At 42.9% G+C, this 18,971-nt stretch overlaps 1 protein-coding gene across 8 annotated transcripts in view; it reads right to left on the reverse strand.

The window, feature by feature from the left end:
* CREB3L2 (cAMP responsive element binding protein 3 like 2) overlaps nucleotides 1–18,971 on the reverse strand; it is a 129,824-nt gene that overhangs the window by 33,482 nt on the left and 77,371 nt on the right. For all 8 annotated transcript variants that reach the window (XM_055591031.1, XM_055591035.1, XM_055591032.1 and 5 more), the window contains exons 3-4: nucleotides 1,582–1,757; nucleotides 34–121 (exon numbers count right to left, since the gene is read on the reverse strand). In XM_055591031.1, coding sequence (XP_055447006.1) covers nucleotides 34–121; nucleotides 1,582–1,757 — 264 coding nt within the window. The remainder of the gene's footprint in view (nucleotides 1–33; nucleotides 122–1,581; nucleotides 1,758–18,971) is intronic.

Consider the following 18,971-nt stretch of genomic DNA (forward strand, 5'->3'; position numbering starts at 1 on the left):
CACCTGTTCGCCCAAAGGGGAGAGGAGACAGACCTTCCTTGGGAGAGAAGTTTAGGAACTGATCCACTTCATGAGGCTCCAGCTTAATCTTAGGAATAATGGTCTGGCATGAGGAATCCACCTAAAGAAAGAAATTCAAACACAGTTTTTAAAAGCCAATAACAAACCTGAAGCAACACCTCGGGGAGCTATTTATCATCCTGTCTCCCTCCCAGGGCTGTGCTAGGGCTGGTGAGGCCCGGCTGAGCGCAGGCTGCTTCTTGGACCAGGAGATATTTTAGTCCTTAACCCTCCCCCATTGCCAAATCTGGCAGTACAGGTGAGGGAGCCCTCAGAATTCTCAGATGAAGCAGCCAGGGCTCACTTGCCAGTGCTTCATTCTATTGTGTTTATGGTACTGTACAGGCATTTTACCACAAAGCTAGTCTGGCACATTCCTAAAGGGTCACGGGCCTCCGGCAGGAGGAACTGTGTGAACCCAACTGCATGCATTCTCTCCAGGTTCCTGACAACCGACAACACGTAACCACGGAACACTGAGTAGGGAAAGGAGGACAGGTATCTGGCCCAGGCATGGGAGAAAGGCCACGACTCTGATCTTTCTTAGTGACTTGCTTAAAATTCAAACTAAAACATCACAGAGCAAGGAGACTAATACAGACTCCAGAAGCCTCAGCCTATAAGCAGACTCAGGTAGCTATTGAGAAAGGAATTCTAGAGGGCAGCATATAGGTGCTCTGTTCAGCTCATCTTCATCGGCCCTCATCTTCCCGATGGATGGAAGGTAAACAGCACAAGGAGTGAGGATGCAGCCAAGCCTTGGTGGTGCCACCACGCTGTGTTACCTTGTCCTGATTCCTCTACCTTGCTCAGAGGAGAAATGACTTAGAGAAGGTCAGTGGAGTCTTTGTAACATAACCTGTGGCTTTGAGCACAAGGAAAGTCAGGACTGGATTCCAAATATCCAGAAGAAGATGTACAAGTATCACCCTGGTCCACCACCAGACATCGAAATACCTAAAGAGAAGGTGGAGTAAAACTAAATCCTACTTGCTATAGGCATAGAACTGAGCAACTCCCAATTTCTTATGTTTTCCACGGGTAATACAATAAGAAGTGGTAGCTGGGAAATCCCTGAATTAAGTCAGGGCAACTTGCACAGCACTAGGAAAATAAAGCATGACACAGGAACAAGCATTCCTTGTTGCCACAGCCCAGAAGCTATGAATAGCACCATCGCAGTAACCACTCCCTTTCAACTGGCTTAAAAATCAATTCCAGGGAGAATTTTTTTCTAACATGGATATCCCTGAACTTTTTCAATTTTGTAATAGCATTCACAGAAAAACCGAAATGAGACTTCCAGTTTTTCTGGACAATGCCTTTAAAGGAAGTGATATAACCAGTGTTGACACCAAGTCAACATGCTCTGGATATAGACATAAATACACTTTTACATATAGTTACATATCCTTAAACATATACAACCACTGGCTCCAAAAAGATTAAATGCCTTTTTGGAGAATGAGGATCTGTTATCTCTGGATCCAATCTGTTTTTATGGAAGAAAAGTGACTTTACCCCAGCGTTCATTTCCAGAGGGGTTTCCTCCTTTTCAAACGGGGAGGAGATTGCAGTGATGGTCAGTGTGACAGAGGGGACGAGTCCTGAGGGTGGCTCGTCCGTGATGGGCTCTGTCTTGATGGTTGTTGGTGGAAAGTCTGGAGACAGGTACCATTTCTCACTCTCCACTTCATCTATTGGAAAAACACAAGCACACTGTGTGAAATCTGCTCAGGGCATCAGGTATAAGTTAAACAAGTGACCACTGACCTTTCTCCTCCAAAAGACCTCCAGCAAAGAATTATTGAGGGAGTTCTCTAGTGCTACAGGGGATAAGAATCCACCTGCCGATACAGGAGACACGGGTTTGATCCCTGGTCCGGGAAGATCCCACGCGTCTCGGGGCAACTAGGCCCCTGAGCCACAACTCCTGAGCCTGTGCTCTAGAGCCCGAGAACCTGTACTGCTGAGCCCATGTGCTGCAATCACTGAAGCCCGTGTGCCTAGAGCCTGTGCTCCACAAGAGAAGACACCACAATGAGAAGCCCTCGCACTGCAACTAGAGAGTCGCCTCTGTGCTCCCCAACTAGAGAAAGCCCACACACGGCAGCAAAGACCCAGCACAACCAAAACTATGATCAATTAATAACTAATAAAAAAATACTTATTGAGAGTAGAATTAAAAGAAATGAAATGAGAACATGAGAGAGGAGATCAATGGATGAACAAACGAATGCAGAACAAGAATCTGTGCTTTCATTCAGTTGAGTGTAAGGATGCCTAAGGCAACTCTGGAGGCATGCCTATGAAAGAAAGAAACCAAGCTCCCTGGCCACAGTGGGAAGAGACTGGGTGGATGGCAAATAGGGTAGGATGGACAATTCCGGTGTGCAGTGTTTTATACTTTTTGGTTTTCAAACCAAATGAATCTACTATCTATTCATAAATAAATAAGTACATCTAAAAATATGAAGGAAGAGGGAGGATGGATCAGGAGATTGGGATTGTCACATATACACTACTATGCATAAAATAGATAACTAATGAGAATCTACTGTATAGCACAGGGAACTCCACTCAGTGCTCTGTGCTGACCTAAATGGAAAGGAAATCCAAGGAAGAAGAGGTACATGTACACGTGTGACTGATTCACTTTGCTGTACAGCAGAAACTAACACAACATTGTAAAGCAAATATATTCCAATTAAAAAAAAAAATATATATATATATACATATAGGGTTGGCCATAACGTTTGTTTGGGTTTTTCTATAACATCTTGCAGAAAAACTCCAACAAACTTTTTGGCCAATTCTACAATTTAAAAATAAAAACAAGAAGGAAAGAGTGAATGACTGCAACCAGGGTCTCAGGAGACAGGACCAGAGACAAGGGTTAGAAGGTCTCTGCCCTTCTCCCCAGTGGATACTTATCTGTTTCTTTTTTTCTTCCCACGCCCCATGCTGGTCCCAGTCTGCTTCCCTACAACTGCACTTAAGCCTTACACCTGACCTAGACTTCCAGAACTTTACTTAGCCCTCTCAGAAACTTCAGAGTTTGTAAAACATGTTGCTGAAATGCATGAAATCCAGAGGGAAGGGCGGCCTCTTGCCGAGTCTGGTCTTGGCCTCTGGCTTTCGTGATGATCACAGGCCTGGGGATCGCAACGAAGGAACAGCACTGATAGGAGAGAAGCACCTCCATCACTCAGCAGCATTCTCCCAGGAGCCCGCATGGTACCCTGCACTTCTTACAAAGTTACTTGAGAGCAGGTACCTCGGCACAGCCCTGGAAAAGAAGGTGCAAGGGCAGGGCAGGGGATAGCAAGGAGGCTGCGAGCAGGTGCGAAATGAGAGAAAACAAATCAGGCTCCCAGAGTCAGCATTCTTCACCCGATGCCAGTTTACTAAAATGAGACTGAAATAAAGCCAAGATACGCTCCCTTGCTTTAGTAAAATGTACATAGACATTCACACCTTCATGAACTGTTATTGTAGAGGGCAGCAAAGTCATTCACGTTATGAATTACTTCACACTCAGGAATCGGGTTCAAGTTTTCTTATGAAAGGTACATGAACATCACATCACTCAGCCATCACGGGGCAGTGGAAGAGTGGGTACGGAAGCCAAAAACTACAGCTTGCAATGATGAAGGTTGTATTTCATAAGCAACTTCCTTCAGGGGAAGGTTAGATTCACCTGCATCGAGGAAAATGATTTTCCCCCAGATCCAATTTATAACTGACTCGATTAAATATTCCAGCCCCAATGTATTAATATTTCCTGGGGTAAAATAAAGACAGGCAAGGTTTCAGTCAGTTGAAGATGTTACACTTTTAAAGCTGGTTCTCCGGAGCTGCTGAACGCTCTGGAGTGGTGGAGGAGTCCCATCATTCCCAGGGGACTGGGGACCACATCCTGGCCGAGCGGGAAGGGCAGGAAACAAAAGGCCTCTTGAAGGCGGTCAGAGGATGGAGACCGCACTGTACTGGATGCAGAGTCCTGCTGGCCAGATGGGCGCCCCAGCTCAGCTTGGGGGCAGCGGGGGCAACTGGATGAGGAGCCAAACCAAGTTTTTTTTTTTTCACTTCTGGCTGCGCTGGGTCTTCACTGCTGCGTGTGGGCTTTCTCAAGTTGCAGTGTGCAGGAGCTACACTCCAGTCGTGGTGCAAAGGCTTCTCATTGCGGTGGCTTCTCTTGCTGAGGAGCACAGGCTCTAGGGCCCATGGGCTCAGTAGCTGCGGTGCATGGACTTAGTTGCTCCACAGTGTATAGCATCTTCCCAGGCCAGGGACTGAACCTGTGTCCCCCGCATTGGCAGGCAGATTCCTATCCACTGTACCACCAAGGAAGTCCCAAATAAAGTTTCTAACACCACTCCCGGGAGGAGTTAGGAATAAGAAGTCTCTGTTAGCTGCAAGGAGGACATGCTCAGGACCTATGTGGGGAGTGGCTAGAGAGACAGACAGAGCATAGATCACACTTTTTTCCACTCAGGAGTGATGTGTTCATACCTCCACCTGTCAGCACTTACAGCCTGTCCACAGTGAGAATATTTATCCCCAGCAGAGGCTGGAAGAGAGACAGCAAGATGAAATCCAGCCTCAGTACATATGAAAACGAACAGTAAGGAGGCATCACTGAGGAAAAGGGCACATGCAATTATCAGGAAATGGTGAGATAAGGCCAGACCCCATGGTTGTGCCGTTATGATCACTGTGATGACAGGTAAATCACAAGGCACAGAAGAAAAGGCAAACATAAATACAAAATTACAAGCGCACCTTCCCTGGTGGCTCAGTGGTAAAGAATCCGCCTGCCAGTGCAGGAAACATGGGTTCAATCCCTGATCAGGGAAGATCGCACATGCTGCAGAGCAACTAAGCCCGTGTGCCACAACTATCGAGCCTGTGCTCTAGAGCCGGGGAGCCACAGCTACTAAGCCTCATGCTCCCAACAAGAGAAGCCACCACAACGAGAAGCCTCCACACCTCAACTAGAGAGTTACCCCCGCTAGTTACCCAGAACTAGAGAAAAGCCCGTGCAGAAATGAAGACCCAGTACAGCCAACTATGAATAAATAAATAAAATTATTTAAAAATAAACAAAATTACAAGCAAAATGAAGACAGGCAATAGTTCTTCCAATAAGCTAAGCCATTCTCAAAGCACACACCTATTAAGTAGGTCAAGAGTTTATAATCTCAATGCTCAGTGCCCTACACTCTTGTTTTTAAAAAAATTTATGTAAATATAATCTCTGTTATCTCAGAGATGGAGACTGAAGAACAAACGACATGTGAACTATGAAACAAAACTTCCCCTGAACTCTTCCAAGAGAGAAGCCCAAAGAAGCTTACACTCCTCTCCTGAACTTTTTGGTGACAAACGACTGGAGTTGCCTGCCTGCTTCCAGTTCAAATCAGCAATTTATTACTCTCCCTTGAAGGATATTTTCTGAATTAGAAAGAAGTTTAAGGCCATCAAGCTCAATATGTGATCTTACGATGAGGAAACTAACAGGGAGGTCTAGACCACACAGCAAATGAGTGGCAAAACTCAGGTTTCTGGATCCATGAAAGAAACAAGTAAACACAGACAAACATTTTTGCACAGATATGCTTATTCAGCATTATTTATAATCATAAGACACTGAAAGTAACCAAAACAGTAAAAAGGAAGGGCAAGGTTAATGAATTAGGGTGTACTCATACAATGGAAATATTATGCAGCCAGTAATGTTACATGTTAAAGCCTTTTTAATAACAAGGCAAAGATTTATGATAGAGTATTAAGAAAAAAAGATATAAATGTGTGCACTATTAATAAGGAAAGTGACAGAATGATCAATGGCAAATAACTCAGAACATGAGTAATTTTTTCCCCCAATTTCATACTATTTCTAAATTTCTTATACAGGGAATATTATCATCCCCGGATGACCGCACATGGAAATGGCCTGCTTCTGCCTGCTCTACTTTATACCTCAAAACAGTAATTACTAGAAGGCTTAGTGGGTCAAGGGGCCCATTCAGAGTCCCTCGACAGAGTCAATGAGCACCTTAACATATGTTATAAATCACGTAATTGGCTCCACAGTTCTTCATTTGCCCCTTTATCCATGTCCTCTGCCATGTAATCTGGCAGTGCCCTCCCACTGGGGACTAATTCCCATCCTGGGACTGACCACCTGACTTCCTCTGGCTAAAAGGATATGCGCTTCCTAACGCAAGTACAGTCTTGAAATGCACAACTGAACTCATACATTTGTGCCTTTGCCATCACAGTGAGAAGGATGTACTAGGACAATCTACTGATCCCAGGAGGACAGACACATAAAACAGAATTGTCCCCAGATAAGCTTGGCCAAGATCAGCCAGCTCTCAGCCTTAGACATGTGAGTGAATCTAGCTGAAACCAGTAAAACAAGTCACTGTCCCTAACCACACCTAAATAAGCCAACCTCCAGTCAAGGCACAAATGTGTGAACTATAATAATAAATGATTGTTGTCAAAGCTAATGAGTTTAGATAGAGATATAGATGGAGAGAACAAATGTATGGATACCAAAGAGAAAGAGGAGGGCCATGAATTGGGAGATTGACATACATACACTATTGATGTGTGTGCTGTGTATTTGTCACTCAGTCCTGTCCAGCTCTTTGTGACCCCATGGACTTGCAGCCTGCCAGGCTCCCCTGTCCATGGGGATTCTCCAGGCAACAATACTGGAGTGGCTTGCCATGCCCTCCTTCAGGGAATCTTCCTGACCCAGAGATAGAACCCAGGTCTTCTGCATTGCAGGTGGATTCTTTACCATCTGAGTCACCAATATATAAAATAAATCACTAATGAGAACCAACTGTGTAGCACAGGGGATTGTATACAGTGCTCTGTGGTGACCTAAGTAGGAAGGAAATCCAAAAAAAAGAGGAGATATATGTATACCTATAGCTGATTCAATTGTTGTACAGTAGAAACTAACATCTGAGCGCCGAAGAATTGATGCTTTTGAACTGTGGTGTTGGAGAAGACTCTTGAGAGTCCCTTGGACTGCAAGGAGATCCAACCAGTCCATTCTAAAGGAGATCAGCCCTGGGTGTTCTTTGGAAGAAATGATGCTAAAGCTGAAACTCCAGTACTTTGGCCACCTCATGCAAAGAGTTGACTCATTGGAAAAGACTCTGATGCTGGGAGGGATTTGGGGCAGGAGGAGAAGGGGACGACAGAGGATGAGATGGCTGGATGGCATCACAGACTCGATGGATGTGAGTTTGAGTGAACTCTGGGAGTTGGTGATGGACGGGGAGGCCTGGCGTGCTGCGATTCATGGGGTCGCAAAGAGTCGGACACGACAGAGCGACTGAACTGAACTGAGAAACTAACATAACATTGTAAAACAACCATACTCCAATAAAATTTTTTTTAAAAAAGCTAATGAGTTTAGGAGTGGTTTGTTTTTCAGGAATATAGCTGGCTGATATAACACAGCTGAAAGTATCAATATATACAAGAAATTAAATCCATCACATTAGAACCTATGGCAACACAGTAGCTGAACCACATTCCCATAATAACTCCTCTAAACCACCAACTGTAAACCATATCAATAAATATTTGCAGATTGATTCGATCTACCAGTTAAATCATAAAATAAATGACTTCAGCTGAAGAAGGTCAGCCAGTAAGAAATTTGCTGAGAACAACATTCCAGCAGCAGTTGAAATTAGAAAAAAGGAGCTTTCATTCTGAACTACTAGGTGTTAGCTTGTACTCTGTCTGCCAATGGAAATAAATCTGAGGAAACAAAATGACAAAAATAACCTCTGAGGTATGACAGAAGATAAAGTGAAAGGGAATCAGTAGAATATGTATTACACTTTTTCCATATGACCTTACTTTCACAGTCTTTTTTCACTGGCAAAACATCAGCAGAGCACCATAGCTTAGAACTTAGATGGCTGAGTTATTGACAAAACTACAAAAATAAGAGTCAGTGCACACTCTATACATGCTCCAATCCGTAAAACTTCTGAAGCTCAGATCTTGATTAAAAAAAATTTCCCCCCTAAACTATATCTATATGCCTTTTAAGTTTCCTTTCAGGAGGAAAACATCACCTGGGTCTTTCCTGGCCATCCAATGGCTAAGACCCTGAGCTTCCATGCAGGGGGCCCTGGTTCGATCCCTGGTTAGGGAACTAAGATACCACATGCCATGCAGCACAGCCAGAAAAAAAAAGAAAAAATAAGGAAAACATGACCCAATAAGGCCAGTAGTGCACTGTGGAGAGTAAGAAGCACAACCGACATATCTTCTGATTTTATTTAAACAGCTTGCTATCAAAGGTCAAACTCGACTGGCAGATTTCCTGGGCATCACCACTTAGCTGTCAGCAAGAAAACAAAAACAAGCCGCTGTCTCATGATGACCAGTCCTTCACATCCAAGGACGAAATGCAGTGGCTGTGAGCACTGGGGCTAGATACTGAGATTACCAAGACAGCAGCTAAAAAGCCCACAAACTAAAGCCAACATAGAGGCAACACCAAAATGCAGGTCCTCAATCACTTCCATAAATAACTGCACTGACTAGCAACTGATTCCTGGGAGGGGGAAAGAACAGATTAAACTCTAAATTGGGAGTAGAAAGTATCTTTATGTGATATATATGAGTTATATATATATATATAAATAATACATATGTACCTATATATACACATACACAGATATACATATATCTATAACGTATGTCTGTACTCTTAAAAAGAGAAATTACATAGGGCAATACCACTTATATGATATACACACATATGCATCCATTAGCTATTTATATGTCTAAAGTAAAAAGGAAATTTTTGTGAATTAAATAAGTATGCCTCATCTAAATCCTTTAGTATTTCATACTTCACCATTTGCCCTGTGAATTCTTCAACAGAATTGGCAAATCTTGACCAATTTTTGGCATAAACATCTCTTAAAGGAAAATGCCAAGGCTGGGTTCTGGAGGCCAGGAGAGGGGAGGAAAGCAGGTGAATGTATCAAAGAGTCATACTAAGCTGCAGCCCACTGTTCAGACAGAAGGTAGATGCCTGCCTGCCCAGGGTCCCTCCCTGAGTGCCTGGACAATGAAATCACCTCTACTGTGAGTTGTATGGGGAAGTGTTGAAAACAGTGGAAACAGCGAACACTTAACTATGAGTGTTTACTACGTACTAAACATTGTTCTAAGTGCTTTAGATATATAACAACTAATTTAACCCTGAGAGTGACCCTGGAAGGCAAGCACTATGAGCGTCCTCATTTAATAGACAAGGACACTAAGAGATTAAACCCCTCAACCTACATTACCCAGCTGATACACAGCCTCCAGCTGGTATACGGCCCCTAGCTGGTATACGGCCAAGCAAGGTCGCACACCCAGGCCAACCAGTCCCACAGCCCATGGGATATTGCTTTGCAAGAGATCAATGATGAAACATCTCTGCCAAAAGTGAGTATTCTTCAATTAATGTTATTTTGAGCCCATAATTAGCCACTAAAAAAAGTGCAATATCGCTTCTTCCTATACCTCCTCTCACCTTCATTTATATGGACTCGTAATCCACTGTTGCTAAGGTGAAGTATTCCAGTTTAAGACCAGCCAGTAATAGCTCAAATGTTTTGAGACAGGGCCTGTGTGCCAGGCCCCGCTCTTCATGTTTACCTTTCTGATTTCATGTTCTTTCTGTGCCTGTGTTTACAACCTCTTTCACTTACTCTGGTTGTTAATATTGTGGTCAGTTGGTAAATTATGTACTGAATTATGTGGTAATCGGCATAAAGCAATAATAAGAGCAAAGCAATAATGACAAGATCTAATATTGATTTAGTCCTTACTAATTGCCAGGCATTGTTATAAATGTATAATATGTATTAACTTAATCCCTACAACAATAGTACAAGGTTAAATATTATGAATATTATTTCCATTTTAAAAATCAGGAAAGAAACACAAGAGTTGAGCCACTTGCTCAAAATCACACCATTAGTAAGTGGCAGAACCCAGATTCCAACTCAAGCAAATTGATCCCAGAGATGAACTGCTAAGTTCTATCTGTGGTCTGCATTTGGTATCTCAGGTCCTCCCATAGGAAACTGTGTTTAGAGTATGCATTAAACAATATCTGTGGAGCAAACGACTGATTTCAAAAGATTTACTTAGTGTACACATGCAAAAAAAACCCCTCTTGTGTATACTTTTCTTCACCAAAATTATGACTCTTACTTGTGAACAGAGTAAGTTTAATGCTTTGTTGTTGTTCTTCGGTCGCTCAGTCATGTCCGACTCTTTGCGACCCCATGGACTACAGCATGCCAGGCTTTCCTGTCCTTTACCATCTCCTGGATTTTGCTCCAACTCATGTCCATCGAGTCAGTGATGCCATCCAACCATCTCATCTTCTGTCTACCCATTTTCCTCTTGCCCTCAATCTTTCCCAGCATCAGAGCCTTTCCCAAGTTTAATGCTAGATAGCAAGGCAATGCCAAAGAATGTTCAAACTACCACACAATTGCACTCATTTCACACGCTAGCAAAGTAATGCTCAAAATTCTCCAAGTGAGGCTTCAATAGTATGTGAACCAAGAACTTGCAGATGTTCAAGCTGGATTTAGAAAAGGCAGAGGAACCGGAGATCAAATTGCCAACATCCGCTGGACCATAGAAAAAGCAAGAGAGATCCAGAAAAACATCTATTTCTGCTTTATTGACTATGCCAAAGCCTTTGACTCTGTGGATCACAACAAACTGTGGAAAATTCTTAAAGAGATAGAAATACCAGACCAATTCTCACAATACCAGACCAACTCTCACATTTCTCAGGAGACCACATTACCTGTCTCCTGAGAAATCTGTATGCAGGTCAAGAAGCAACAGTTAGAACTAGACATGGAACAACAGACTGGTTCCAAATTGGGAAAGGAGTACATCCAGGCTATATATTGTCACCCTGCTTATTTAACTTATATGCAGAGTACATCATGTGAAATGCCAGGCCAGATGAAGCACAAGCTGTAATCAAGATTGCCAGGAAAAATATCAATAACTTCAGATATGCAGATGACACTACCCTAATGGCAGAAAGCAAAGAGGAACTAAAGAGCCTCTTGATAAAAGTGAAAGAGAGTGAAAACGCTGGCTTAAAACTCAACATTCAGAAAACTAAGATGATGGCATCTGGTCCCATCACTTCATGGCAAATAGATGGGGAAACAGTGGAAACAGTGACAGATTTTATTTCTTGGGCTCCAAAATCACTGCAGATGGTGACTCCAGCCATGAAATTAAGACACTTGCTGCTTGGAAAAAAAGCTATGACCAACTTAGACAGCATATTAAAAAGCAGAAACATTACTTTGCTGACAAAGGTCCGTCTAGTCAAGGCTATGGTTTTTCCAGTGGTAATGTATGGATGTGAGAGTTGGACTATAAAGAAAACTGAGTGCTGAAGAACTGATACTTTGGAACTGTGGTGTTGGAGAAGACTCTTGAGAGCCCCTTGTTCAGCAAGGAGATCAAACCAGTCAACCCTAAAGGAAATTAGTCCTAAATATTCATTGCAAGGACTGATGCTGAAGCTCCAATACTTTGGCCACCTGATGGGAAGAACTGACTCATTGGAAAAGACCCTGATGCTGGTAAAAACTGAGGGCAGGAGCAGAAGGGGAGGACAGAAGATGAGATGGGTGGATGGCATCACCAACTCAATGGATGTGAGTCTGAGCAAGCTCCAGGAGTTGGTGATGGACAGGGAAGCCTGGCCTGCTGCCATCCGTGAGGTTGCAGAGTCGGACACCACTGAGTGATTGAACTGAGCTATAAATATTGCTTTCTTATACTATTCTAACATTTCAATGACCAAGCAAACAAAGAAGTCATTATTTCTCTTCTAAAAAGTTGAGGAGGTATTTTCCATACTAGTTAGAAGAAGAAAATAGAAGGTAATCTCAAATGGATGATGAAGAGCAAAAGAACGTACACCACTAGTCCAGGTTTCAGACTCTGAAAAGAAGACTGTTCCTCTACTTGTCCACCCCAAAAGCATCAGGTTCTTTCTGTAGCTTATGCTTGCCAGGGGACCCAGCTACTTCCCATAGGTAAATGACAGATATGTCTGCATTTTTTTAACCCTAGAATCTATGCCCTCTAAGACGGCTTAGACCCATGTTCTTGTCAGCAGCTCTAATGTGATGAAAACAAAGCTCTTTGTCATCTCTCTGGGACTTTCTTTCCCAGGTCCCAAGGCCTTGGAACATTTCAACATCAAGATGTCTTCCCCACTGCAAACAGAAAACCCAAGTCACCCATGACTCATCTCTACCCTTTACTCAGCATACCCGATGTTGTGCTAGTCCTGCTCTGGGTTTCATCGAATCCTTTCAAAATCCATTTTTCTTTGTCCTACATGGCACACACCTTTCCATTTCTCCCTGGACTGCTATATCAAGCATACCTTCCCTGCTCTGGCATCATCAGCCATCATTTTTCTTCTTCAAGTCGCTGAAAAAACACCACTCCACTTTACTAAGGCCCTGTTTCTCACCAACTGCTGAGTCTCTGCCTTCCATCAGGCATCTGTTCATCTTTAGCTCACAGACTATTGTTTTCACAGACACCTGTGAAACAACACCATAAATTTAGGATATCCATACTAAGCCAGTGCACCTGGTCACTCCTTGCCCTGCTGACTTTAGAAGCCTAACCGGACCAGCCAGAAGGAAGATGATTATTTTTCATGGTCTGGTCCCACTGTCCGTAGAACTGGAAGATTCACAGTTCCAGTTCTTTATTCCACCCAAAATAAAGTTACCTTGACATGTGCATGGTGCCAGTAGATCACTTCTGGATTAGTATATTCTACTCTGAATCTGTTGACATTTGTATATTTTCTGACTTGTTTCTTATACCACCTTGGAGGACAGAGGCCATGTCTAGCTCTCTCTGAACAGCCTTCATCCAGCACTAGGCTTCCTCTTTAGGAAGAAGACTGAAATAACAAACAAAAGTAAATAAATACCTAGCACCCCAATTACAAAGGAACATGAACAAAAATAGAGTAGCTCATGAAGATACCCTCCAGCTGGTAAGGAGCAAGACTTGGTCATTTAAATATAAGTTTTTCATTCCTCACTCTACTTGGGCACTTCTGCTTATCTCTTTATAAAATCTTCACTTAAAAAAAAAAAAAAAAGAACCAAAAACCCTGCTTAGCAGCCTTAATCATGGGCAGAAATGAACAAGAGGAAAGCAGGATGTCTCTCTGGCGGTTCCAAAGGCTGAGCCCGCATTTCTAGGACTGGCTCCTGTGGTTGCTGAACCACGTGAAGCTCTTTAGTTCAAGTGTTTCAGAGAAGTCTACAGTAAAATTCAGCCCCGAAGATGGAAGACTCCTATGTAATCTTAGACTAGTGTTTCTCAACCTTTTTTTGGTCACAGGCTCTGTTGAGGATCTTAAAAAAAAAAAGTTATAAATGTCCCCAGCAGAAAATCTGACAAATATTGTCAGCCCCAAATTCTGCATACAATTTTAGGGGTGGGTCCACTGTCCATCTGAAGAACATGATAGACAAACACCAAAATGTAGGATAAGAGCACCTACATTTGCCCAATAGTTACTCAGGTTTCAAGGAGGGAGGAAGAGGGAAAAGAAAGAGTTAGTAGGGAGAAAACAAAGAAGGGAGAAAGAAAGAAGGATGATGGCAGGAGAGAGAAAGAGAGAAGGGAAAAGGGAGGAAGAAAGAAAAATCCTAATAAACTGAGAGTCTCATTTGAATTGTTTAGCTTATTACTTTGTTTCAGGCTCAGAAGCAATTACAGAAGAATTCCCTTTAATCTTTAAAACTGGACAAGAAGATTGGAATTGTTGACATTGTGAGGTACAGTGAAATACTAACCATGACCAGAAACAAGGATTCCTAGTTCTGGGCTTTAGGCTGTTTAGACAGTGCAAACGATGAAGAATATTAAATTTAATGCAAACAGTAATGTTTAAATTGCTGCCTATTTATGCATCTCCTAAAGAAATATCATCCTCCTGGATCAGGAAAGCAATCTGCTTAACAGAACACAGACTCCAGAGGGATCTTTGTGAATTAATCCTCCCTAAGGCAGATGCCAACTGGGATTCAAATGAATCAAATCGTTCTGTTCCCAAACATTTGCCTATCCACACAAAACTCAGAAAAACAATTGAAGCCAAGACCTGCACAATGCTTTCCTCAGCAAGTTCCCCAGCTCCTTCGTGCACACTGCCTACCTCCGATTTCACAGACTCCAAATGGTTACTATTCACACTCATTATTCCCTGCATACAAAAGGGTTTTTGCTAGCATAGGAAGCTTTTACTCAGAGAAAAACTGATACTTAAGATGAAAGGTGGATCAGAAACTCATTGCAAAATATATCTGACCCACTGTACCTATTCTCAGCAAATTACCAGCACAACCTATTGCAGTGTGGTCCAAAAAAAAAAAAAAAAAAAAAAAGGCACAGCCTAAAAGTTGAGAAATCTGTTTTATTCGGCAGATTTCTGAGGACGTAGGTCCAGAAGACAGCCTCTCAGACAGCTCTGAGGGTCTGCTCCAAAGAGGTGAGGGATAAGTCAGGATGTACAGGAATTTTTTGCAACAAAAACCAGGTAGTCGGAACATCAAAAGATTACTGTGAATTAAAGAAACGCAGACACCTGAAGTAAATGAATTCTGCACTTTTCTTTACACAGGAAGATGCAAGAGTTTGGGCTCATTGAAATCATTCCTCTTATATTGCTTTAACTATTTAGGGCCAACATCCTGCTTTTTTCCATCCTGAACCTCCTTAGGGGGCATAGTCTGGCTGACAACCACAACACCTTTTGTTGACTGATAAGGCAGGGAACATTCCTTGTGTATGGCACTATAACACCTCTAAATAGCAGGGGCCAGATGGGGAAGCTGAATGTTGTGCTCTTTGGTCTAATAAGAAAGCTTCCAGAAAAAGATTGATCATTTCTCCCCACACTAAGCTATAAGTATAGGTGGTTTCTTTATGCTACATGTATACCAATTAGCATTAAAAAGCAAAAAAAAAAAAGTTATCAGGAAGAGGAAGGGATCCTGAACCTTTGGAAACCTGCTTTATTTGCAATCATTTCCCTCAGGGTCTTGTTTTAGAAGAATCAGTACCCCAGCCCTGTGTCCACTATCTGCTCCCCTCCAACCATCACCACCATTTCAATTCTACTCAACACTTAAGGGGTCACATGAAATTCGGCCTCGTTCCTGCAGCTTTTCCTGTGATCATCACTGGACATGCTCTTTCTCCTCTGAGCTACTACACTGCTCATATTCAGTCTGATTAAGTATTGGGGTACATGGTATCTTCCCTATGAGCTACTTTGAGGTAAGAATCTAAGTTTTACTGGGCTTCCCAGGTGGTGCTAGTGGTAAAGAATTCACCTGCCAATGTAGGAGAAACAAAGAGACGTGAGTTCGATCCATGGGTCAGGAAGATCCCCTGGAGTAGAAAATAGCAACCCACTCCAGAATTCTTGCCTGCAGAATCCCATGGACAGAGGAGCCTGGTGGGCTCCATAGGGTTGCAAAGAGACGGACATGACTGAAGTGACTCAGTACACACCATTTTACTATCATTGTCTCACAAGTATCTAGAACACATGGTAAGTGCTCAGCAAACATGGATTTGAAGGGGCAAGCTGCCCAGATTGTTCAGGCCAGCTCTAGTCTGCATATTCTAGAACCAACGCTGCTGCATGGATGACTAGCTCCACAGATGATAACTGAATACAACAGAGGTATTGCTCTGCTGTTATCACACCCCTGACACAGGGCCACTTCCTCTGCCTAGAAGCCACTTACACATACACCTAGTTCTTTTCCTCATCTGCTGATCTTTGCTCAAATGCTACCTTCAAAGAAAGGACTTCCCTGTCTATTCTAGTTAAAATGTCAACTCGCCTTCTGCTACGGTTTGAATGTTTGTGTCCTCCCAGAATTCACATGCTGAAATTCTAATGCCGAAAGTAATGGTCATAGGAGGTGGGGCCTGGGGGAGATAATTAGGTCATGAGGGTGAAGCCCTCTGTAATGAAATGAATGCCCTTATAAAAGAGTCCCCACTGGGCTCCAGTCCTTTCTACCATCTGAGGACACAGTGAGCCAAGAAGGAACTCAGGATGGGAAAGAACAAGTTACTGACCCTAGATAATTAAGGTGCATATCAGAGGAACGATTTCAATGAGCCCAGACTCTTACATCGTCCCAAAACAGAGAAAAATGCTAAATTCACTAACTTGAGATGTCTGGTTTTTCTTTAATTAACAGTAATCTTTGGATGTTCTGACTACCTGGTTTTCATTGCAAAAACTCCTATATAACCTGGCTTCTCCCTTACCACTTTGGAACAGAACCTCAGAGCTATCTGAGAAGCTGCAAATAAAACCTAATTCTCAACTTTTAAGTTGTGCATTGTTTTCAGTCAACAGCCAGAACCACCTATGTGAGCAAGTCCTGAATTCTTGATCCACAGAAATCATGAGAGGTAATAAATGATTATTAATAGTTTAAACCACGAATTTTGGGAGATCCGTTACATAGCAGTAGATAACTATACAAGAGGTATTAGAAATGACTTCCACAAAGGGAAGTCGGGCTTGAAATAGAGCCATCAAAGGAACTATAGGAATAACATAGGCAAACCAGTAAAGAGAATATGGGAAGTGTCTTCCCTGGTAGTCCACTGTTTAAGACTTCACCTTCCAATGTAGGGAATGTGGGTTCGATCCCTGATTGCGGAACTAGGATCCCACATGCCTCACAGCCAAAAACACCAAAACATAAAACAGAAACATTATTGTAACAATTTCAATAAAGACTTTTAAAATAGTTCATAACAAAAAGAATATTAAAAAGAGATAGAGAGTATGGGAAAACTATATGCAAAGTCAGTTACAAACGTTAAACAGAAACCACACCCACGCAGAACCTCAGCACTGGGAGAAATCTTAAAGGTCATTTAGTCCAATCTCCCATCTAGTGCTGCTGCTGCTGCTAAGTCGCTTCAGTCGTGTCCGACTCTGTGTGACCCCATAGACAGCAGCCCACCAGGCTCCCCCGTCCCTGGGATTCTCCAGGCAAGAATACTGGAGTGGGTTGCCATTTCCTTCCACTTAAAAAAAAAAAGCAACTAAGGCAGGGACTGCATGAGTTTATCTAAGCTAAAACGCAGAAAAGGGCTGACTCCCTACAGTTGTCCTCCACGTTATAATAAAATGAAGAGTATATAGTCATAACAGAGACCATATCCCTGAATTTGAACAGAGGTCATTCCTGGAAATGATTTAAGAAGAAACTGAAAGGGGAAAAAAGACGGAGAGCAAAGGAGGGGAGAAGAAAGACTGAAAGGTGGAGAAGCAGGAGGAAAAGAAGGGGATCAGGAAAATGAACAATAACAACTCTGCAACAACAGAGGAAGAAAGAGGAGGTGAGGAGAGAAGGAAGAAACACTGATTCACTGAAATGCTACGTGGTGGGCACTGTCCCAGGTTCTTTAAACTCACCATCTCATGTTACCCTCAGAACAACTCCACATCCTCGAATTATTTCAGCTGTATTTCCTCCCTTCCCTCCCAGGGGACCTCCCCTCACCCTGTTCCCTTGTCCAGGCAGGGAAAGTAGACAAACCACAGAGAAGAAGGATTAGATCATCATGCATCTAACCTCTTGTCAGGAGAAATCTGAGAATACAGTTAGGGCTCCAAAGGGTCCAGTTAGGAAAGAACTCACCCACAGATTTGGGACCCTCCCTTCATTGAGGACAGAAGGTCAAAGTTCCTGGGCTGTTTGTGGGTAGACCTCTAATCAAAAGAAGAAAGAGCCTGAGAAAGAAAAAAATCTGCAGCATTCTCTGTCCCAAGATATGATGTTTTACTGATCCCAGAGTTGGTTCTTTTAGAGGTCAGTAGTAGATCTAAGGAGCTCCCCTGGCAGCTCAACTAGTAAAGAATTTACCTACAATTCAGGAGACCCTGGTTTGATTCCTGGGTTGGGAAGATCCTCTGGAGAATGGATAAGCTACCCACTCCAGTATTCTTGAGCTTCCCTGGTGGCTCAGTCGGTAAAAGAATCCATCTGCAATATGGGAAACCTGGGTTTCCCACACACAGCACAGTAGATCTAAGAGGGATTCCCAGGGGGATCAATGATAAAGAATCCACCTGTTAATGCAGTAGACACAGTAGTCATGGGTTCAATTCCTGGCTCGGGAAGATCCCCTGGAGGAGGAAATGGCGACCTAGTCCAGCAGTCTTGCTGGGAGAAATTCATGGACAGAGGAGGCTGGCAGGCTACAGCCTGGGGGTCAAAGAGTCAGACACAACTGAGCATACACATACATGCATGTGATAGATCTAAGAATCCCAACTGGAGAAGGGATTCCCCCACAAAGCTAATGGCCTATCTGTGCCATGTGCCTTTAACCCAAGGAAGCAGGAGGCATCCTGTCCTGTAGGTAGTCACTTCACAAGATGCTGCCAATGTGTACAGGCGTATAGGAGGAGAGGGACATTTAGGTCAAGCCAGAGGACATCAAGATGGGACCATCCTCTTGGGAGAAGAGAGCATATGCCAAACTAGCATTAGAGAATACAGTTTTCAAAACTTACTCAAGGTACTAAAACAGGTGGTTGTACTTCTAGAAAAACAAACATAGAAAATTCAATCTTAAAAGTTTCATAGAGCCTATACTAATTAAAGGCCTATGCAGTAATGGTCAAAACATGTGAACATCTCTAAGACCAGGAAAACTAAACTCTCAACACATACCAAGCCAATGCCTTTGATAATGGGCATGAAAGGGTAACCAATGAGAAAATC

This window comes from Bubalus kerabau, chromosome 8, assembly GCF_029407905.1.
Source record: "Bubalus kerabau isolate K-KA32 ecotype Philippines breed swamp buffalo chromosome 8, PCC_UOA_SB_1v2, whole genome shotgun sequence".
Classification (NCBI taxonomy): domain Eukaryota; kingdom Metazoa; phylum Chordata; class Mammalia; order Artiodactyla; family Bovidae; genus Bubalus; species Bubalus kerabau.